The 23536-nt window shown below is 35.1% G+C and overlaps 1 protein-coding gene across 4 annotated transcripts in view; it reads right to left on the bottom strand.

The window, feature by feature from the left end:
• Positions 1 to 1298: 1298 nt before the first annotated feature.
• Positions 1299 to 23536, bottom strand: part of GLMN (glomulin, FKBP associated protein) — a 46487-nt gene continuing 24249 nt past the window's right edge. For 3 of the 4 annotated variants that reach the window (XM_059926282.1, XM_059926280.1, XM_059926289.1), the window contains exons 9-19: positions 19410 to 19463; positions 17951 to 17981; positions 17762 to 17851; positions 16821 to 16862; positions 16650 to 16723; positions 15348 to 15432; positions 12372 to 12478; positions 11516 to 11579; positions 2421 to 2532; positions 1561 to 1643; positions 1299 to 1451 (exon numbers count right to left, since the gene is read on the bottom strand). In XM_059926282.1, coding sequence (XP_059782265.1) covers positions 1341 to 1451; positions 1561 to 1643; positions 2421 to 2532; positions 11516 to 11579; positions 12372 to 12478; positions 15348 to 15432; positions 16650 to 16723; positions 16821 to 16862; positions 17762 to 17851; positions 17951 to 17981; positions 19410 to 19463 — 853 coding nt within the window. In that variant the 3' untranslated portion in view covers positions 1299 to 1340. The remainder of the gene's footprint in view (positions 1452 to 1560; positions 1644 to 2420; positions 2533 to 11515; positions 11580 to 12371; positions 12479 to 15347; positions 15433 to 16649; positions 16724 to 16820; positions 16863 to 17761; positions 17852 to 17950; positions 17982 to 19409; positions 19464 to 23536) is intronic. The other variant, XM_059926293.1, reaches the window with a different exon arrangement.

Here is a 23536-nt window from a genome sequence, read left to right on the forward strand (position 1 = left end):
ATTATCAATTATAAATGTTCTTTTGGAAGAATATTAAAATAAAATACATACAATTAAAAATGATTTTATTTTCAGGAGTTCTGTTACTTCCTTTAATAGTGTTCAGAAAAGGGACTTCCCTGGTGGCACAGTGGTTGGGCATCCGTCTGCCAATGCAGGGGACACGGGTTCAATCCCTGGTCCAGGAAGATCCCACATGCCACGGAGCAACTAAGCCCGTGGCCACAACTACTGAGCCTGCACGCCACAACTACTGAAGCCCGCATGCCCTAGAGCCCATGCGCCACAACTACTGAGCCCATGCACCACAAATAATGAAGCCCGCGCGCTCTAGGGCCCACGTGCCGCAACTGCTGAGCTCATGTGCTGCAACTACTGAAGCCTGTGTGCACCTAGACCCCGTGCTCTGCAACAAGAGAAGCCACCACAATGAGAAGCCTGCACACCGCAACGAAGAGTAGCCCCCACTCGCTGCAACTAGAGAAAGCCCGTGCGCAGCAATGAAGACCCAATGCAGCCAAAAAAAAAAAAAAAAAAAATGCAGTATCTGCAAAATGCAGTAAAAAATGAAGTATATAAAAAAAAGTTCAGAAAAAATTGGTACATACATATATTATAAAACTCAGATGCAGTTTCTTAATGATACAAATTAAGTTGGATGAACAAATATTTAATTGGAAATAAATATACAGCATTTTCTAATTAGCTCCTTAGGTTAAAGGAAAAGTCATATATACTTTTTTATAATACAAGCCAGCCAGTATTTCTAAAATTAATCTTCACGTACGCTTTCACATTGTAACTACTGCTGGAGAGCTGGTGATTGATAGGACTCTGCCCCCTAAGACTCCTGAGGCAGGGAAAAAGAAGGAAATTAAGAGAAGTAGTCAGCTGGTCCAAACTCAAAATTTCTCTCTAAGCTCTCTTAGCTCTTAGTGGTGTGATAGCCAGTTTGATACTAGGAGTTCTAAAATGTAACACAGCATCTAACTGGAACATAAAGTGCATCAGTATTTTTATAAACTCACTACAACTGTATGAATGAATAAAGGCAATTCCAGTACATTTTATGAAGTCATAATATAAAATTATTGATTTGTATTGGATTTTCAATAGTAGTATTTAAAATACACATGGGCATTATTTACCATGTAGGTATCTTTTTAAAACCAAACAATACTACTGATCCATAATGTGTCATCGCTGAAACGGATAAATGAGAAAAGCTACATTTATTTTCTATCAGTGTGTTTTACAGAAAAGCTTTTATAAAGGTATTAAATAAACATAATGGAAAATAGTATATTACTAGTTTTTATTTAGGGGATGGAGCTTTCACTTTATCCCTTATTTTCCTCAGAGGTAGACTTTGTTTTTATTTCAATGAGTTCTTCTACTCGAGCCAGAACACTTTCAATCAAATCAAATGTGAAAAGAGCTGAATGTAGGACCTGCAATGCCAAGAAAAATTAGTGTTATTAAGGCTGCCTTTAAAGCAAAACAGAGCAAAAAAGAGAAAAGACTTCAGCTGTATGTAGCTTAGGAAAATTTCATATCTACCTTAAGCTGCATTTCAGGAGGCATATTCGGGATCTCTTCTCTACCTACAGTTAAAGAACAAAGATCTTTAGACTTCTGGACTTCTGTAAGAGAAAAAAAAAATCGTGTCACACTTAATCATTAAAACAACTCTCAGATTTCAATAATAAATTTATAAGCTACTTTAATCATTTACTAACTTAAAAAATGCCAGTTATTTGTGTAAATTAAGCCTTATTGTTTAATAGCTCAGGGTATGCTAAAATCAAGCTATGAACAAACAAAAATATTAAAATTCTGCAACATGTGAATTAATGTTTCTTTAGGTGAACAGTATTTTGGCAACTTTTTTCTTCAATATAAAATCAGAAATATACCTGCCACACTAAAAAAGACAAAATTTTTAGTAATGCCTACAGAAATACCACCATAGTGAAATAGAAAAGATCACAAGATTATTATAATAGAATTGCTGACTTTAAAAAGCAATTCTGGATCTAAGATTCTTTTTCATAATTTGTACAAACTTAGTAGAGGGTGAAGTGGGGGATGGACCCCACAATACTAAAGGAAGTACAATGACATCCAAACAGAAATACTTGTGATACAATTAGATTCTTAATCAGACCTTGAGGTTTGAAACCAGAATATGCTTCAGTTTGGTTTAAATCTTTGTTAACCCAATTTCAGTGTTAACTGGCATATAGATTTGCCAAGAATCATTTTAATTATAAATAAAATGACTTAGCTATCACAGTTCCCTGTTTGCTCTAAGTTAGACAAGTACAAGATAAAGTTCTTTATTTTGAATATAAATGACAGTTCAAAAAAATATGACTAATTTTTAGACCTAACTGAAAATGAAACTTCACATTACCAACCTTGGCTATTTTTAATTTCTGCTTCATAATGTGCTTTTGACATATTAAGACCTGTATGGAGTGGCTTTAAGAAATTATTCTCAATCTTTTCGAGTTCTGTCCATAATCCAGTCTGTTTGGAAGAATTAATGAAACAATTAGTTATTTGGTTCAAGATGTATTGATTGCCTACTAGTATTAAACATGTGCTGACAGTTGGAGAAACAGAAAGGAGTAAGACATGATCCTTGCCTTTCAAGGTAGAGTTGACTGTTTAATAATACATTCATTACTACATCTAGCTATTTTATCTAAATACCAGTCAAAACAAAAATGAACTTGTTCATACACTCATTACTGTGCCATTTGGATAGCTCCTGGTTTTGAGATCTGTAACTTAGAAGTTTTATCCATGAGAAAATTATTTGAGAATAATCCACACGGTCTGAGACATTTCTCTTTCCTTATAAACCATCCCCACAATGACTCTACCTTATAAGTCCCTTCAACTCTTTATCTTTCAAATGATATTCCTGTCACATATCTAGTTCCAGGGGATTAAAAGTTTTTCTAGGGTAGCATTTTTCAAAATATTTTTACCATGACCCACAGTAAGAAATATAATTTACATCACAACTCACATTTATTTATATAGTTGAAACAAAAGTTTCACAGAAATGTCCTTTCTATTTATAACATTAAATATAGCCTGGTCCTTTCCTTTTTATATATTATTTTTTAATGTCAGGTGTATTGAGGTATCATTTACATACAGTAAAATAAACATTTTTTAGCTGTACAGTTCTGAGTTTTGACAAAGATATATAGTTGTATAACCACCACCACTATAGTTTCACAACCCCAGAAGTTCCCTTGTGCCCCTCTGTAGTCAGTTTTCTTCCCCCACCCCCAGAGAATCACTGGTCTGACTTTTGTTTATATAATTTTTGCCTTTTCCAGAATGTCATATAAATGGAATCACTACTGTGTAGCTCTTTATAATAGAGTGATATTGTGATTTATAATAAATATATACTGTATTTGGTCTCCATCCTGTTCCTGGCAAAGAGCTCCTAAAACTCTTGAATTTCCTAAGTGAAGAACAGTAAAACTGTCTTTTGTTATTTATAACAAGCCCTTTCAGCCATGAATGTGACTTTTGGAAAGCCCCTAATAAGAATGGGGGCTGGTTGCCAGAGGAATCAACCATGTGATTACAGGGTTCCAACTTTCAGCTCCTCTCACCACAAACTCCTGGTAGGAGAGACGGGCTGGAGACTGAGCTCAACCACCAATGGCCAGTGATTTAATCAATCACGCCTATGTAATGAAGCTTCCATAAAAACTCAAAAGGATGGGGTTCAGAGAGCTTCTGGGTTGGTGAACACGTAGAGGTGCTGGGACAGTAGTTTAGGAGAGGGCATGAAAACTCAGCACCCCTTCCCTCATACCTTGCCTTATGCATCTCTTCCATCTGGCTGTTCCTGAATTACATCCTTCTATAATAAACCGGTAATCTAGTAAGTAAAATGTTTTCTTGAAGTTCTGTGAACAGCTTTAGCAAATTAATCGAACCTGAGGAAGGGGTCGTGGGAACCTCTGACTGATAGCCAGTCTGTCAGCAGCACAGATCAGTACCTGGACTTATGATTGGTATCGGAAGGGGGCTAATGTTGTGGGACTGAGCCCTTAGCCTGTGTAATCTGATGCTATCTCCAGGTAGAGTGTCAGAAGGAGACTGAATTGTAGGACATCTACTTGGTGTCAAAAAAAATTGCTCGCTATGGGAAAATCGCTACACATTTGGTGACCAGAAGTGTAAAAAATGAAGTGAAGTACTGAGAGTAGAGCAGAAACACTGGAATGTTTTTCCTCTACAGGTAGAAATTGACAAAATTATTCTAAAACTCATATGGAGAAGCAAAGGATCTAGAAGAGCCAAAAATTTTTTTGTTACCATTAAAACATACTTCTAAATAAATCAATAGACACAATCAAACACTGTATATGCTGGGAAAATAATCTTTCCAGGTCCAAATGAGCCATTTTCTCATTTGCCAAATAATATGCAATTATATACGCTGATAATAAAGTTTCTTTTCTACCTCTACAGAGACTAAAAGAAAGTTGGTAACTTTTCATCTTTCAAAACATTAGGGGGCTTCATTCACAAGTTCAGCATGTTGTTTCTAGCTGTCTCTAATTTTGAAAGTTTTAAGCTTTCATTTGCAAGAAAAATTATATTTTAGACTATCATTTTCATTGGGTATTTACTTTTGATGAAACTATCTTAAATAGTCTTAGCTTTAAAGTCTTACACTCATATTCTTTCTTTTTAGAATGTGGCTCAAATTAAGGCTAAGTTTACTAATTATTGAGTCAATACTTTTTTGAATATTGTCACTATTTACAGTTTCAGATCAACAGTTCAATGTGAACATGTTTCTGTATTTTTCATTTATTTTTGTTATTGTCATGAATTTGAAAAAATATATCTCCCTCAATAAAAGTTCATTCTGAAAATACAGATTAAAATAATTTGCTTGTAAAACTTCACAATTTTACTGACAGCAGGTACAATTTATTTCCCAATTAACTACATACTATGTTACTATAAAGTTAAACTGTACATTATCATAGCCTTTCTGCTAACTGACCACTAAATACATCATAAGAGATATTGGTAAGCAACATGCATCTTATTCCTAGCCAATCCGTCATATCCCTTCCACTTTCAAACACTGTTCTTTGCAATTGACCACAAAATTTGCTGCAATATCCATAACTCTTACTAAGAATCTGTGCAAGCAACCTGATGTTTCAATTATATTCTATTTCATTTTGTAAAAATTGCCAATCTGAACCACTAAATTGATTTAATGACTCTCTAATATGCTTGGTTATGACCAGCAATTTGAAGAACACTGTTCTAATTATATAGCTTAGGAGAGAAGTTGCTGAGTTAAGAGTATTTATTCTTCAACTCCACTGGATAACGCCAAATTGCCCAAAAAGGATTATCCACTTTGTTTCATCACTGTGCTGGATCCTAACCTATGCTACCCACCTTTTTTAACATTCGCCATTTTGATGGGTGTGCAGTGGTATCTTACTGCGGTTTTAAGTTACACTTCCATACACACTAGTTATACTGGGAATCTTGTCTTGTGGTTATTGGCCATTTGGGTTTCCTCTTCTGTGAGCTGCCTTGCAATATGTGTATCCTTTACCTATTTTGCTGATTTGTGGTCTTTTTCTTCTTGCTTTGTAGTTATTTTTTTGATACTAACTATTGGATGGAGAAAGGAAGATTTTTTTTTTCTCTTTTTGTGGCTTTTTCAGTTTGTACACATTTTCATTTCTTGAATAGGTTTTAGTTTCAATGTTATTAGGTTTATCAATCTACCTTTTTGTGGTTAGTGCTTTTTTACTTAAGAAACCCTTAAGTCACACAGATCTTCTCTTATAATGTGTTCTAAAAATTTCTAAGTCCCTTTTCAATGTTAAGTCTTTAATCTGTTTGGAATTTTGTTTTGTATATGTGAAATAGGCATCTAATCCCCCCTTCCCCAAACATATGACAAATTACCCAGCATCATCTATTGAAGAGTCCCATTCTTCCCTTCCAATTTGTAATGGCATCTCCATTTCAGACAGGAAGTTCAGTACAATGGTGTAATTAAGAATGCTAGCTCTTGGAGACTGCTCAAGTCCAAAAACTGGCTCCTTCACTAGCTATGTGACTTTGAGCAAGTTCTACTTACCCTCACTACGCCTCAATTTCCTCATCAGTAAAATGAAGAAAAAAGTAATACCTTGCAGGAGGATTAAATGAGTTAATACGTGCTTAAAGCACAACTTGGCAAATGGTTCTTAATAAATATAAGCTACCATTAGCAGCATCATCATACGTATCTATTATATATATTTTCCACAGATATCTATTTTTAGGTCCTCTACTGTTTTCTACTAGTCAATCTATCCAGTCCCATGGTGATACTACTCTAAACTACTGTGGCTTTATAATAAATTATGATATCTGGCAAGGCAAGTTCCTGTCCACACACCTTGTTCCTCAAAGTTGCTGTGGCTATTCTTGGCCCTTAACTGTTCCATATGAAACTTATAATCAATCATCAAATTCCATTTTAAAAAACTAATGGGTGTTTTGAATTATACTGAATTTTTAGATTAATTTGAGAAGAATTGACAACTTTAAGATACCAAATCTTTCCATCCACATACGTATTCAAATCTCTACTTATGTCTTTTTTTATATCTCTCTATAAAGTATTATAATTTTCCTCAAAAAGTTTTACACATATTTTTACATGTTTTCCTAAGTATCTCATATTTTTGTTGCAATTATAATAAAAATATTTTCTGGTTGACTAAGAATTTTTATCACGATTATGTATTGAATGTATCAAATGCTTTTATTTTTCCTGTAACTATGTATTTCCTCTACTTTAACCTATGAATTACATTACCTTGCATTACTGGAATGAAACCAACTTAGTCCAATGACTTAAAAAAAATTTTTTTTCCTAGATCTGGTTTGGTAATATTAGTATCTATATTCATAAGTGAGATGAGCTTGTAACTTTACTTCAGCATACTATCCTAGTCTGTTTTGGTATTAAGGTCATATCTTACTAAACAGATGCATAACATTAAGCACAACTATTCTTTTTCTAGTCTTTTGAACATTTTAAATAAGACTTGAGTATTTGTTTCTTGAAATTATGGTAAAAATTATCTGACCTTGTGATTTCTCTTAGTAGACTGTGGCAGTTTTGTTAGATTATATTTTCTAACAAATTCCATTTTATTGAAGTTTCCAAATTTACTGGTATGTTTTCATGTAATTTTCTTCCTGTTTTCCAATCTGTGCTGTATTTATACTTCCTTTTTAATTAACATATTATGTCTTCATGCATTTTAAAAATCAATCTAAACAAGTATGTATCAGGAATTTTTACAAATCGAATTATATAAGATACCCAGCTGATTTTGATTAGGACCATATGCCGAGAAACAATAATCTAGAATGGCCCTGTCCAATGCCAAGGAGGAATTGAATTTTTAATTAAAAATTTTAAAAAATTAAAATTTAAATAGTCACGTGTGGCTACTGTCTATTGGACAGTGTAACACTAGGAGGTCTTTATTAAGACTTTAGCTGTTCTTAATGGCAATAATTTAATACACAGCCCATAATCTAAAACTTACAATAAGGTAATAAAATGTGCCAAAATTAGGCTAAAGAAAATTTGTGCACATTCTGTTCAGCATAATTCCACAAATTTTTCATGTGATGAACAACAGTAATATTTTTAGAAGCATGTAGGAGTGAAGAAGCTATGGAAATAAGAATATTTTCTCTCTCCTACATTAAGATTACTAGATCTTTAAAATAAAAAAAAAAACACTACAAAGAAAATCATCTTAACATTTGTTTTATCTTCAGTGTCTAGAAAGTAACAAGATGTTAAAAAATAGTATTAAGGATAAAAATTTGAAATGTTCACAATGCTTACTTTAAAATTTTATATCCAAGTAACTCACTGGTGGAGTAGTTCTGAGATCTTTTCAGTTCTAGAGCTTAACTATACATTTCAAATTTCACTGCAGCCTGTCTCACAAAAGAGAGAAGGCAGTTTTATACCACAGTGAAATTTATTGCCAGAACAGACAGGGACCTTGCAAAGGACACAGTCAACCATGCTAATGAAGAAATAAAAAGAAGGAAATGAATAAGACCCAGTTTTCCCTTTCCTAATTTGTGTATCACTTATTTATGAAGTAATATTGTAGAACTTCTATCACTTGTAATATTAAGGAATGTGCATAACCTTAAGTCATTTGGATCTGCAAATAACACAGAAGGGATATGTTTTAATCTTGGAGAAAGAAACAATTTAAATGAGAACCTAAAATGTGGATTATATAGAACTATAAGTATGTGTTTGTATGCCAGATATTTGTTGTGTTTTCCTAAATGAAAAGCATATATGCATACATTACATAATTCAATTTTTAGAAATTCCTGATACATACTTCTGGCCTTTACAATCTTACATTGCTTCCCTTGACCCTGCTTCCATTCTACATATTACAATCACAAATTATTTAGGATAAGAATAGGTAAGCAGGTGGACAGGAAAGGATATGAGTAGATGGGACAGAAGGTGAGGGATAAATTATTATGGGCTATGTATTAGAATAAATTACTATAATTAAACAATTAACACTTACTTAAAGATACCTACCAAATAGTAGGGAACACTAGGTCTAAAAATTAAGTTGGTTTTACCAGTACAGATAGATGGAGGTTCAAGGTCCAAGAAGTTATGTCAAACTGAAGTGTGGGAGAAAGTGCCTTCAACTTATGCAAAGAGATAAAGAGACATGAAATAGTAAGGTAAGGAGGGGAATGATTTATGAAAAGAATAAGTCAGTTGACAGTAACCCAATATAGCAGGGAAAGAAATGGATTATTATTCAATTATGAATCACTTTTTTTCGTATTTTAATGATTGTTCTTATTTAATTTTTCTATACACCTTTTTGATTGCTTTTCAGCTTTTCATCTGACTAGTTACCACCTCAGCACACTTAACTGCTCAAAAATAGGTACTGGTAGGAATCCTTTTGAATAAAACTACCCACAATTCAGCATCACTAGAGTATCATTTTGTTTCTCCTTTAATCGCAATTTCTAAAACTCAGAAGACTCTTATTTTTTGATTAACCACAGCAGACAGATTTGCCTCTCATTTATATACATGACCTACTGTGACTACACTTGGAAGAAATGCTTCCATGATGAACAAGCTGCCTCAAAGATGTTAGGTTGCCATCTTGGACTGATTTTTTGGCCAATTTCCTTGGTATGATAATTCTTACAGTAACTTGCATGGCAATACTATGGAATATTTGATCCCTAAGAAAAAACTTTAAAAACCATTAAATAAGAAAGCAATCTTATAAGCTGGTTATATCCTTTTCTTCACTGTACAATGTTCAAGCTAAATACATGTGAGGTATTATCTGTGGATATCATAGTAGACATTGCACAATGCTAAAACTGCTTTGCCTTCCCTCTCTAGGCAGAGGCCCGTTTGCTGCCCCTGTAGGACACTGTGCTCACTCTTAATCAGAAAGATTCTTTTTCGTCCTGTCAGGCAAATCAGATCATTTCTAGGTATGGCCTCATCCTGATGAAAGTAAAAACTCATACCATACTCTAAGGACATCTTCCTGAAGCCTCAGGACTTCCACTGCCACTGAATTTACTTGTTATCTTTCTCTTTTTATCATAAAAAAGGAGTTAGGATTTAGTTTGTGATTCAAAGGTTCTGGTCACTGCCTGGGGTCATAGCTATTTCTGCCACTTACTAGGTATATGCCCTTGTGCAAGTTAAAGATTCTTTCTGTGCTAACACTGTCTATGAAAAATAAAAACTAAAGAGCACTTATAGCATAGTGAAGTAAATGATAGCACCTGGCCAGAATAGAGCTGCCACTGGCAGGGGCTAGGGATGGGTGTGGAATGATGACGTCAGAATTAACTGGGAGGAAAAAAGGGAACTTATTGTGATGATAGTAATGTTCTATATTTGGTAAGGATTTGGATAACAGATCTAAGCATTTGTTAAACCTCAGTGAATGTACAATTAAAATTTGGGCATTTCATTTTATGTAAACTTTAACTCAAAGAAAAACTACAGACAAATATTTAACTCTTCTTAATGAAATACATGCTGAAATATTTATGGTAAAGTATGCTGATGTTTGCAGTTTATCTTGAAATGCATCAAAAAATAAGAGACTGGTGGATGGAGGGTGGAGAGATGGGTAAGTGATAAAAGCAGAGTAAAATGTTAACAGTAGAATCTTGGTGGTGGGTAAATCAGTGATCACTGTAAAATTCTTTCAACTTGGCTTTATGTTTGAGGGAAGGAAACTACTACTTTTTCCATAAACTTTTGATCCCAAATTATGATTTACTTAAACTAAAAAAGAAAAAAAAAACCCTCTGGCATTCTTATATAAAAATCAATTACTTGCATTTCATTTATTACTTTCTAAAACGTTTAATCACGCATGTAACTCAGGTAGTTACAGTTAATAAGATGACACATATACAGAAAGCAACTATTAGAATAGAGTAGGTAGGGACTTCCCTGGTGGCGCAGTGGTTAAGAATCCGCCTGCCAACGCAGGGGACACGGGTTCAAACCCTGGTCCAGGAAGATCCCACATGCCACGGAGCAACTAAGCCCGTGCGCCACAACTACTGAGCCTGCGCTCTAGAGCCCGAGAGCCACAACTCCTAAGCGCATGTGCCACAACTACTGAAGCCCAAGCACCTAGAGCCTGTGCTCCGCAACAAGAGAAGCCAGCGCAATGAGAAGCCTGCTCACCACAACAAAGAATAGCCCCCGCTCTCCACCATTTGAGAAAGCCCGCGCGCAGCAACAAAGACCAAACGCAGCCAAATAAAAAAAGAAAAAAAAAAAGAAAAGAGTAGGTAGAAAGAGAGAAGATAAAAAGCAAATGTAATTTTACTGTATGACAAATCTCCCTCAAATAGTTTTCTATTTATTGAATACCTCTAATGGTGCACTATTTTAAAAAATTTCAACTGCCTACACATTATTCAAAAGGTGCTGTTAATGGATTTAGTGCTGAAAATGCTTCAATTTGTCATTTCTGATGAGGGGATAGCAAATGATCAATGATTTTATTTTATATAGCTCAGACTTAAATCATGAGCGATAGGTGGAGGTTAATGAACAAGATACGCAAATATATGTCGAGTTTCAAAAGGTTAGTTAAGTTAGGAGCTGCAACTTATCTACCTAACAAGGTTAAGCAATGTTTATAGCAAGAGAGCAGAGGTACAACAGGAAAAGAAAAGGGAAAGCTGGATGTGGGGTGGTAAGCGCTCCTGGGAATTAACTTCAAGTTTAAAGAATAATTGTTGGCACTTATCGGAGCTTCACAGCTGGGTAAAATATTAATTATGGCTTAAGTAGGTATTGATAAGAAAATACAAAACGCTCCTTATGCATTTGCATAATAGTTTCTTTTTCAAAAAATTCACTTACTTGATTGTCATTTTCATTATCTTTGATAACCAAATACCTCAGTAAGTTTAATGAAGCCATTATCCTGTTAATTAAAAATATATAATTTGTTACGTACAGTACAGGTTCATATAATCAACAATTTCAATGAATAAAGGTAAGTTAAAACCTTGGGTATATTTCTACAATTACGTTTGCCATTAGAAACCTTTCCCTTTAAAATATCTTATCAGCAAATGACGAGGTGGGCGAGTGGTTAAGGCGATGGACTGCTAAAATATCTTATCACATATCTTACCCCCTTAACATAACTTACTACTTTTGTTCTCCAAGTTCACAAAATATAATTGTGAAAATTACTATTCGTTTTTCCCCCAAGGGAGACTTGTTATCTTTAATGTCCGAGAGTACTGTCTTTTGTTTCCTGAATTTTAAGATTCCTTTTAAAAATGCTTACAACCATTTCTCAACATTCATTCGAGTATACTGAAAGTAAAATTACATGTTGTATATGAAAAAAATTGATGTATGTCCTGGAAATAAAACAATAAAATCCAAATGTATAAGCCTTTTATAAGTTATATACACGAAATTCTTAGTGTTTAGTCACCAGTGCTATAGTCCCAAATCTCTATGAGCTAGGTACATCAAAGGTACAAAATCATACTGTTAGTCATAGTTCTGGAAAGAATTTTTGATTTTGTCTTTATACAATATCTAATTACTTAAATATGAAAATCTTTATGTAATTTGATGAACTAACCACTGATTATAAAATCACAGGAAAATATGTTTTATTTTAGTTAAGGTTCCCAAAGCAGGGGTTTCACATTTTATTCTGAATTTACTATGTAAACCTTAGTAATGGTCACCTCACCTATCTGAGTTTTGCAGTAGATCTGTTTCAGCACCCTCTGGGAGAAAAAGTACCAAATCTAGAAGGGAAATCAGCTGCGGTCCTGTAAACCATTTGTTATATGTTCTCTGAGAAGCAAAAGAAAAATTGAGAAAGGCTTTAAATAATAGGTTGTTAGATATATGTGTTTTTCTAATACCTTGATACTATAAAAATAAGTTATTACACATTTAAAATATATATTTTTAACTTTAACTTCCATTCTTTCATTCACTATTTCTGGACACCTAGAACAAACTCTGCTAGTTTGAAAGCACTGGTGTGCTCTTTCTCTGTTCTCTATATAGAATTACTGAGTATTCACAAATAGACTTCAGTTTCCATTAACATTTCACAAGTATACAGCAGAACAAAAAAGTCATATTATCAGTTTGAAAAATTAATACAATTTAAGTCTATAGTTTAACAAATTTCAAAATCCAGGTTTTTAAAAAAGAGTAGAAATGGAGAAAAAAATATACAGGCATACCTCATTTTACTGCATTTCCCTTTACTGCATTTTTTACATATTGAAGGTTTATGGCAACTCTGTGTCAAGCAACTCTATCAGCACCATTTTTCCAACAGCATTTACTCACTTCACATCTGTGTCACATTTTGATAATTCTCAAAATTTTCAAACTTTCATTAATATATATTTGTCATGGTGATCTGTGATCAGTGATCTCTGATGTTACAATCGTTAACTCCTTTGGGGCACCACGAACCACGCTCATATAAGATGATGAACTTAATCAAAACGTGCTGTGTGTGTGTGTGTGTGTGTGTGTTCCAACTGCTCCAATGACTGGCCATTCCCCCCCATCTCTCTCTTTCTCCTTGGACCTCCCTATTCCCTGAGACACAACAATATTGAAATTAGGCCAATTAATAACCCTACAAAGTACTTAAGTGAAAGGAAGAGTCATATATGTCTCATTTTAAATCAAAAGCTAGAAATGATTAAGCTTAGTGAGGAAGCATGTCAAAGGCCGAGATAGGCCTCTTGTGCCAAACAGTTAAGCCAAATTGTGAAGGCAAAGGAATAGTTCTTGAAGGAAATTAAAAGTGCTGCTCCAGTGAACACATGAATGATAAGAAAGTGAAACAGCCTTATTGCGGACATGGAGATGGTTTTAGTGGTCTGGATAGAAGATCAAACCAGCCACAACATTCTCTTAAGCCAAAACGTAATCCAGAGCAAGGTCCTAACTCTTCAATTTTATGAAGGCTAAGAGAGGTGAGAAAGCTGCAGAAGAAAAGTTTGAAGCTAGCAGAGGTTGGTTCATGAGATTTAAGGAAAGCAGCCATCTCCAGAACATAAAAGTGCAAGGTGAAGCAGCAAGTGCTGATACAGAAGCTGCAGTAAGTTATCCAGAAAATCTAGCTAAGGTAATTAATGAAGGTAGCTATACTAACCAAAAGATTTTCAATGTAGATGAAAACAGTCTTACACTGAAACAAGATGCCATCTAGGCTTCACAGCTAGAGGAGAAAATTCCTGACTTCAAAGCTTCAAAGGACAGGCTGACTCTCAGAGTAATACAGCTGGTGGCTTGAAGTTGAAGCCAATGCTTAATTTTTACCATTCCAAAAATTCTAGGGACTGTAAGAATCATGCCAAATCTACTCTGCCTGTGCTGTATAAATGGAATAACAAAACCTTGATGACAGCACATATGTTTATAACATGGTTTACTGAATATCTTAACCCTACTGTTGAGACCTACTGCTCAGAAAAAAAGACTACTTTCAAAATATTACTGCTCACTGACAATGTACCTCATCCCCCAAAAGCTCTAATGGAGATGTAAAATGAGATTAATGTTGTCTTCACGCCTGCTAACACAATATCCATTCTGCAGCCCATGGAAAAAGGAGTAATTTCAATTTCAACTTTAAAGTCTTATTCTTTAAGAAGTACATTTCATAAAGCTATAGCTGCCATAGACAGTGATTCTTCTGATGGATCTGCACAGAGCAAATTGAAAACCTTCTGGAATCATTCCTGATTCATGGGAAAAGGTCAAAATATCAACCTTCACAGTTTGGAAGAAGTTGATTCCAACCCTCAAAGATGACTAGGAAGAGTTCAAGACTTCAGTGGAGGAAGTAACTACAAATGTGGTGGAAATAGCAAGAGAACTAGAATTAGAGGTGGAGCCTGAAGATGTGACTGAATTGCTGCAATCTCAATGATAAAATCTGAACAGATGAAGAATTGCTTCACATGGGTGGGCAAAGAAAATTGTTTCTTGACACGGAATGGACTCCTGGTGAAGATGCTATGAAGACTGTTGAAATAACAACAAAGGATTTAGAATATTACATAAACTTAGTTGATACAGCGGTGGCAGAGTTTGAGAGGACTGACTCCAATTTTCAAAGAAGTTCTACTGTAGGTAAAATGCTGTCAAACAGCATTGCATGTTACAGAGAAATCATTCGTGAAAGGAAGAGTCAATCTATGTGGCAATCTTCATTGTTGTCTTATGTTAAGAAATTGCCTCAGACACCCCAACCTTCAGCAACCACCGCCTTGATCAGTCAGCTGCCATCAACATCGAGGCAAGACCCTCCACCAGCAAAAAGATTACAAGTCACTGAAAGCTCAGATGATGGTTAGCATTTTTTAGAAATAAAGTATTTTAAAATTAAGGTATTTACATTGTTTTTTAAGACATAATATTACACTTAACAGACTAAATTATAGTGTAATTAACTTTGATATGCACTGGGAAACCAAAAAATTTGTGTGACTCGCTTTACTGAGATTTTTGCTTTATCGTGGTGATCTGGAACTAAACCCGTACTATCTCTGAGGTATGCCTGTACCCTAATACTAGAGATATAAAACATCCATAGAGCAAAATTCCACTTTAATATATTCCACAAATGAACAAATATATCCTAAAAAATAAAATAAATTGATAAGTGACACCTTAGTTATGCTCTTACCTTTAATGACATGTCAATTTGATTTTTGATATTTTGAATAATAAAGGCCTCCACACCTGAGTGATTACTTGTATTCAGTAAGCACCTTTAAAGCAAAATTACAATACATTTGAAATTATCTAGACTGCATATAATTAAGTGAAGATGAAAGTTTTACAAATTCAAATAGGGCATGTGCTATTTCTAGGAATACAAAAACCAGTGCCGACAACTAGCAAGGTGATCAACCAATTACAAAGTCATCTATTATGACTTCTGCCCTCACTAACTGGCAAATTCTATTTTAACTGGGTCTTTCCAACACGAAATTTCTATTAAACCAAATTTGAATCTTTTTATGCATATAGTTGCAATGATTTAACATGGCAAGGATGGTCACTAGTGTAATAGCCTAAAAACTCCCCAAATTATTCCCTGTTAGACTAGTCTGGTTAGACTAACTTAATTGCAAAGAAAGGAAACTTAGTAATGAGCTTAAGAAGAAGGGAGAGATTTTTGGGTAGGAATACAGGTAGATCAGAATAGGAAGCTGGTATAAGACATAAGCATCAAACTGAGGTTTCATAAACCTGCTCTGACTCTATCAATAGAAATGAAAAAAAGATAGAATCAAGAGTGCTAGCATTGGCCAATCCCAAAGAACACTTCTTAGCACTCTGACATTGCCCCAATTTGGTTTTAACTCATTTTTATTACCTAGGTATCAACAAACTAAGGTCTGTAGGCCAAATCCAGCCTACTGCTGTTTTGTTTTATTGTAACACTTACCCCCACTACAAAGTTGAGCAGCTGCAACAGAGACTGTGTGGCCCACAAAGTCTATACTTACTTATGGCCCTTTAAGAAAGTTTGCTGATCTTCAACTCAGAGAGTTGCTAGAATCTTTTCCTCCTCAAACAGTACTATTAATAAGCTCCACTGTTAAGGTGTATATAGCCTGTCAAAAGTTATAACTCCAAAGCCATTAATTTCAACTGTGAATAATGGACATTATTGACATATGTAAAGCTCTAGCAGGAGCCCCACCAATCTCAGTTTAACCTTCTAAGTCTATTTTAATTTTAGAGTATTTCAATTAAACTGAAATATATACTATTATTCATGTAATATATATTTATATATGTATCCATAATTTTTGATTAACCCTTCACTACCTATCACAGAGAAGAGAATTTAATATGGCTTCCAAGTAGAGAAGAATTACATGTAAAACATACCGAAATACAGTAACCTAGAATAATTAATGGCATTAATTTGGTTTTTAATCCACCACACATTTCACAATTAACCATTGATACATACCTAAATAAAGTATATTTCCCTTGTGGATCCAACTTGTTAATATACAGCTGAAGCATAGCTAAACCCTTTTTCCTCTAAAATGGAACAAATAATATTGTTACATAAACTAAAGATTAAATTGTTTATTAAAATTTCTCACTGCAACTCATTTAGTTCCAGACATTTACATACCAATGTCTCAGTGGGGCAGAGTGTCATTACTTTGACTAAGCCCTGGAAATAAAAAAAATTTTAATTCAAACGTTAGATTATACTGACTACAAAGAAACAACTATATTATCAATGGACACTAAAAATTCAGAGAAATGAGGGTAAGAGATTTAAAGATGAAGTAAATTTTTCCCTGAGCCTTTCATTCTACTGTTTTGTCTACAGGGAGCTTAGTACAATCCATTTTGTAAGTGCTATTGAGTGGGTGTTACAAAGTATATCATTAGAAGTAATTTTCAATTATGTCTAGAGTGGCCAAAAAAATGAAACCGAACATACAGAAATATAATCCATTAATTTAAAATAATCAGGCTTATTATACTAACAAAAGCCATATTTTTCTATTTAAATAGTGGAAAAACAATTTTCTACATTGACATCTAAGACCTACTTGGCTATGATAACTAATAAACAGGCAAAATAAATCACAGGAGGGAAAAAAAAATGTCTTTGTAGTAATGAGTTATACACGCCTTGATGGAGTCCTGAGGACTTGAGTTATGATAAAAGTAAGGAGCTTCATTTTCCAGGATTTCTACAGAACCAAAGTGTTGAGGACGCAAGTTATATTTTTCCACTAGATGCTATGCTGTCAACTATAGCAGCCACTAGCCACATATAGCTATTTAAGTTTAAATTAATTTAAATTAAATAAAATTTAGAATTTAGTTCCACATTTCAAGTGAACATCTCCGGTGTTCAATGTGGCTAGTGGCTTTCAAACTGTATGGCACAGATAATAGGACGATTTTACCATCACAAAAAGTTCTATTGGACAGCAAGGCACTAGAGTTTTCAAAGGATATGGAGAAGAAGGTGGGAGAGGAGTCTGAAAAGACCTTTACTTAAGTTCAGAATAGGAAAGGGGCTTTTTTCAAGATCAGAATACATATTTTACTTACCTGAGGTACAGTAAGAAAACTCTTGATTTCTAAGTACTGGTGAAGTAGACTGTTGTCCTCTATTCTCAATAAACCATTCTCCAACAGATCCTACAGGTGAAAATATATGCAGAGATACATATATGGTAAAGTCAACAGCTGTATTTGTCAACATGACTATGTATTTAAATGGGTGCAAACAAGTCTTACCAATCCTTTGGAGAAAACAGACTCCTCTGTTCTGGAAGAGAATATTAAAATTTATCAACATGGTTTTCTAAACTGCTCTAGAATTATTCTTCATTTTAGGAAAAATAAAGCAAAAATTGAAATTTAAATACTTAAAAAATGCATATTAAGGAGAAATTCTGTTGAAGAACCTAGTCAAAATTCTTAACCCACCTTTGATCTGTCTTTTGATTTGGCTACTGATATCCAAATCTAACCAAAAGCAGCCCACTCAGGGCTTATTTCCTGGTATCAGATCAGTAGATCTTCCACAGCAAGTGCTAAGAAATCAATTATACCTGATATAATACTAAGTATTCTAATTGATTAATTGGTAAAATCTTTTCAATTCTTTATATATATATATAAATTAATGCTTTCCATTTGTGATTATTAAGTTCTACAATCATTGTTAACTAAATATTTAAGATCTGTGGCAAAAAATATTATCTCAGGCTCCAGGTTCTTATTCTAACCATAAAAGGAATTAAAAATGTTATGTTTTTTGGCTCAATGACTAAACAGTTTGGAAATCTTAAGACTATAGAACTTAAGATTGAAATCAATACATATTCTCATTTTATGAATATAACAGAAGCTAAGTAAAAATGTAAAATCATTAAGACATACATAATACAGTAAATTTACAGAGTTAATAACTACTTGTGCCAGGAGACCCTTGGAAATTCCTGCCTTGTAGGCCGAGGCTTTGGACATTTGCCATGTTACAAATCTTCCTTCACCTGGGAAGAGATGGGATTAATAAACTGTCACTAGTATTCCTAGAGGATAGTACTGAAAGGCCCTGACTGATCTCAAGAGATAATTTAAACATGTTATAGAAAAAGAAAACAAAGCATATAGAGTTTTGCAAAATTCTTAAATTTTATCTGTCTGGGAAAACTATGCATACCCGTTACTCGGTAATTTTTTGTTAAAAGAGAAAGTCTTCCTTCTTATTAGTGCCTCAAATGAGAAAAGCTATTGAATGATATCACTATCAATAATCTAAGTTATAAAAGGTGGAGTTAAGACACTTCCTTCCTTTTGATGCAGTTCACAGATTGTGTCCATGAAGCAAAACCAAGGATGAATTTCTTTTATTGACCACCCCTCCTTAGATCAGACAAGGCTGCAGTGGGATAGAGGTGGTTTAATTTATCAACTTCTGAAATAAGCAAAGAAACCTTAGAAGCAGATGACTGGAAACCTCTTTAGAAGACAATATTTTAAAATTATCTTTCGTTTAAAATAAGAGATTTTGTTGTAAAAACATCTTTGGTTCACTTCTATCTCTGCTGTGAATATCTGCTTCACTATTTTATAAAATAATCAATTAATTAACTAGGGTCTGGCAAAGAGAAAGTAGTCTCCCCTGATCTTGACAAGAACTATTTTAACATTACTATTTAATTCTGAGATGCCATCTAAATGATCTTACCTTTGTAAAAGGACTTCAATATGCCCCATATTAAACTGCAAAAGGTATGATGGGCTAAAATAGAAAAAACATGTATATATAAACACACGCACACACACACACACACATACACATGCACTTTTAGAAGTTTTACATACATAAATACTGTTATGGGTTGAATTGTGTCCTCTCAAAAAAGATATGCTGTAGTCCTAACTGCCAGTACCTCAGCATACGACCTTATTTGGAGAAAAAGTCTCTCTTTTTTAAAAAGTTGGGGTAGTGATAGGCAGGGACAGAGCAGGAACCCCCCACCCTGGGGACAGGATCTTTACAGAGGTAATCAAGATGAACTGCGGTCATTAATATGAGTCTTAATCCAATATGACTGCTAAAGGGAGTCATAAAAAAGGGAAATGTGGACAGAGACAAGCACACAGGGAGAATTCTATATGAACATGAAGGCAGAGACTGGAGTGATGCACCTACAAGCCAAGGAACATCAAGGAAGGAACCAATCCTGACCACACCTTGACATCAGACTTCTAACCTCTAGAATGATAAGATAATAAATTTCCGTTATTTTAAGCTATCCACAGTTTGTGGTACTTTGTTATGGCAGCTCTAGCAAACTAATATACATACGTAAGTCCTTTTGGTGGCAGAGTATGATTAAGGGTCTATGCTCTGGGGTCAGACAGAACTATGTTTGAATTCCACCTATCCTACTAACTAGTTGTATGATCTTGGGTGGTATGTATCATAACTTGTCTAAGCTAGTTATTTTCACCTGTAAAATGAGATAGTGCTCTATTTAAAAGGGTTATTATAAAGATTAGATAATGTATACAAAGCTGTTATAGTGTTTAATACATGGTAAACATGAAAGTGGTAGCTATTATTGCTATATTTACATACAAATATATCTCCAGGTATATTCATACCTAAATATACAAATTACACAAATACACCCAAGGACTGCAACACAAATACACAATCCTTATTATCATGGACCTTAAAGTCTAAAAGGTGTTACATTATAGAAATATGTATTGAGAGAGGAACCAAGATGGCGGAGTAGAAGGACAAGAGCACCAGAATCACAACTAGCTGCTGGACAATCATCGACAAGAAGACACTGGAACTCACCAAAAAAGATACCCCACATCCAAAGACAAAGGAGAAGCCACAATGAGACGGTAGGAGGGGCACAATCAGAGTAAAATCAAATCCCGTAACTGATGGGTGGGTGACTCACAGACTGGCGAACACTTATACCACAGAAGTCCGCCCACTGGAGTGAAGGTTCTGAGCCCCACGTCAGGCTTCCCAACCTGGGGGTCCGGCAATGGGAGGAGGAATTCATGGAGAATCAGACTTTGAAGCCTAGTGGGAATTGATTGCAGGACTTCGACAGGACTGGGGGAAACAGAGACCCCACTCTTGGAGGGCGCACACAAAATAGTGTGCGCATCAGGACCCAGGGGAAGGAGCAGTGACCCCGGGGGAGACTGAACCAGACCTACCTGCTAGTGTTGGAAGGTCTCCGGCAGAGGCGGGGGGTGGCTCTGTTTCACCGTGGGGACAAGGACATTGGCAGCAGAAGTTCTGGGAAGTACTCCTTGGCATGAGCACTCCCAGAGTCTGTCATTAGCCCCACCAAAGAGCCCAGGTAGGCTCCAGTGTTGCGTTGCCTCAGGCAAAACAACCAACAGGGAGGGAACCCAGCCCCACCCATCAACAGTCAAGTGGATTAAAGTTGTACTGAGCTCTGACCACCACAGCAACAGTCAGCTCTACCCACCACCAGAGCCTCCCATCAAGCCTCTTAGATAGCCTCAACCACCAGAGGGCAGACAGCAGAAGCAAGAAAAACTATAATCCTGCAGCCTGTGGAACAAAAACCACATTCACAGAAAGACAGACAAGATGAAAAGGCAGAGGGCTACATACCAGATGAAGGAACAAGATAAAACCCCAGAAAAACAACTAAATGAAGTGGAGATAGGCAACCTTCCAGAAAAAGAATTCAGAATAATGATAGTGAAGATGATCGAGGACCTCGGAATAAGAATGGAGGCAAAGATTGAGAAGATGCAAGAAATGTTTAACAAAGACCTAGAAGAATTAAAGAACAAACAAACAGAGATGAACAATACAATAACTGAAATGAAAACTACACTAGAAGGAAGCAATAGCAGAATAACTGAGGCAGAAGAACGGATAAGTGACCTGGAAGACAGAATGGTGGAATTCACTGCCACGGAACAGACTAAAGAAAAAAGAATGAAAAGAAATGAAGACAGCCTAAGAGACCTCTGGGACAACATTAAACGCAACAACATTCGCATTATAGGGTTCCCAGAAGGAGAAGAGAGAGAGAAAGGACCAGAAAAAATATTTGAAGAGATTATAATCGAAAACTTCCCTAACATGGGAAAGGAAATAGCCACCCAAGTCCAGGAAGCGCAGCGAGTCCCATATAGGATAAACCCAAGGAGAAACACGCCGAGACACACAGTAATCAAATTGGCAAAAATTAAAGACAAAGAAAAATTATTGAAAGCAGCAAGGGAAAAACGACAAATAACATACAAGGGAACTCCCAGAAGGTTAACAGCTGATTTCTCAGCAGAAACTCTACAAGCCAGAAGCGAGTGGCATGATATACTTAAAGTGATGAAAGGGAAGAACCTACAACCAAGATTACTCTACCCAGCAAGGATCTCATTCAGATTCAATGGAGAAATCAAAAGCTTTACAGACAAGCAAAAGCTAAGAGAATTCAGCACCACCAAACCAGCTCTACAACAAATGCTAAAGGAACTTCTCTAAGTGGGAAACACAAGAGAAGAAAAGGACCTACAAAAACAAACCCAAAACAATTAAGAAAATGGTCATAGGAATATACATATCGATAATTACCTTAAACGTGAATGGATTAAATGCTCCAACCAAAAGACACAGGCTTGCTGAATGGATACAAAAACAAGACCCATCTATATGCTGTCTACAAGAGACCCACTTCAGACCTGGGGACACATACAGACTGAAAGTGAGGGGATGGAAAAAGATATTCCATGCAAATGGAAATCAAAAGAAAGCTGGAGTAGCAATACTCATATCAGATAAAATAGACTTTAAAATAAAGAATGTTACAAGAGACAAGGAAGGACACTACATAATGATCAAGGGATCAATCCAAGAAGAAGATATAACAATTGTAAATATTTATGCACCCAACATAGGAGCACCTCAATACATAAGGCAATGGCTAACAGCTATAAAAGAGGAAATTGACAGTAACACAGAAATAGTGGGGGACTTTAACACCTCACTTACACCAATGGACAGATCATCCAAAATGAAAATAAATAAGGAAACAGAAGCTGTAAATGACACAATAGACCAGATAGATTTAATTGATATTTATAGGACATTCCATCCAAAAACAGCAGATTACAGTTTCTTCTCAAGTGCACATGGAACAGTCTCCAGGATAGATCACATCTTGGGTCACAAATCAAGCCTCAGTAAATTTAAGAAAATTGAAATCATATCAAGCATCTTTTCTGACCACAATGCTATGAGATTAGAAATGAATTACAGGGAAAAAAACGTAAAAAACACAAACACAGGGAGGCTAAACAATACGTTACTAAATAACCAAGAGGTCACTGAAGAAATCAAAGAGGTAATGAAAAAATACCTACAGACAAATGACAATGAAAACACGACGATCCAAAACCTACGGGATGCAGCAAAAGAAGTTCTAAGAAGAAAGTTTATAGCTATACAAGCCTACCTAAAGAAACAAGAAAAATCTCAACAATCTAACCTTACACCTAAAGGAACTAGAGGAAGAAGAACAAACAAAACCCAAAGTTAGCAGAAGGAAAGAAATCATAAAGATCAGAGCAGAAATAAATGAAATAGAAACAAAGAAAACAATAGCAAAGATCAATAAAACTAAAAGCTGGTTCTTTGAGAAGATAAACAAAATTGATAAGCCGTTAGCCAGACTCATCAAGAAAAAGAGGGAGAGGACTCAAATCAATAAAATTAGAAATGAAAAAGGAGAAGTTACAACAGACACCACAGAAATACAAAGCATCCTACGAGACTACTACAAGCAACTCTATGCCAAT

The sequence above is a fragment of the Balaenoptera ricei genome, chromosome 1 (genome assembly GCF_028023285.1).
Source record: "Balaenoptera ricei isolate mBalRic1 chromosome 1, mBalRic1.hap2, whole genome shotgun sequence".
Classification (NCBI taxonomy): Eukaryota; Metazoa; Chordata; class Mammalia; order Artiodactyla; family Balaenopteridae; genus Balaenoptera; species Balaenoptera ricei.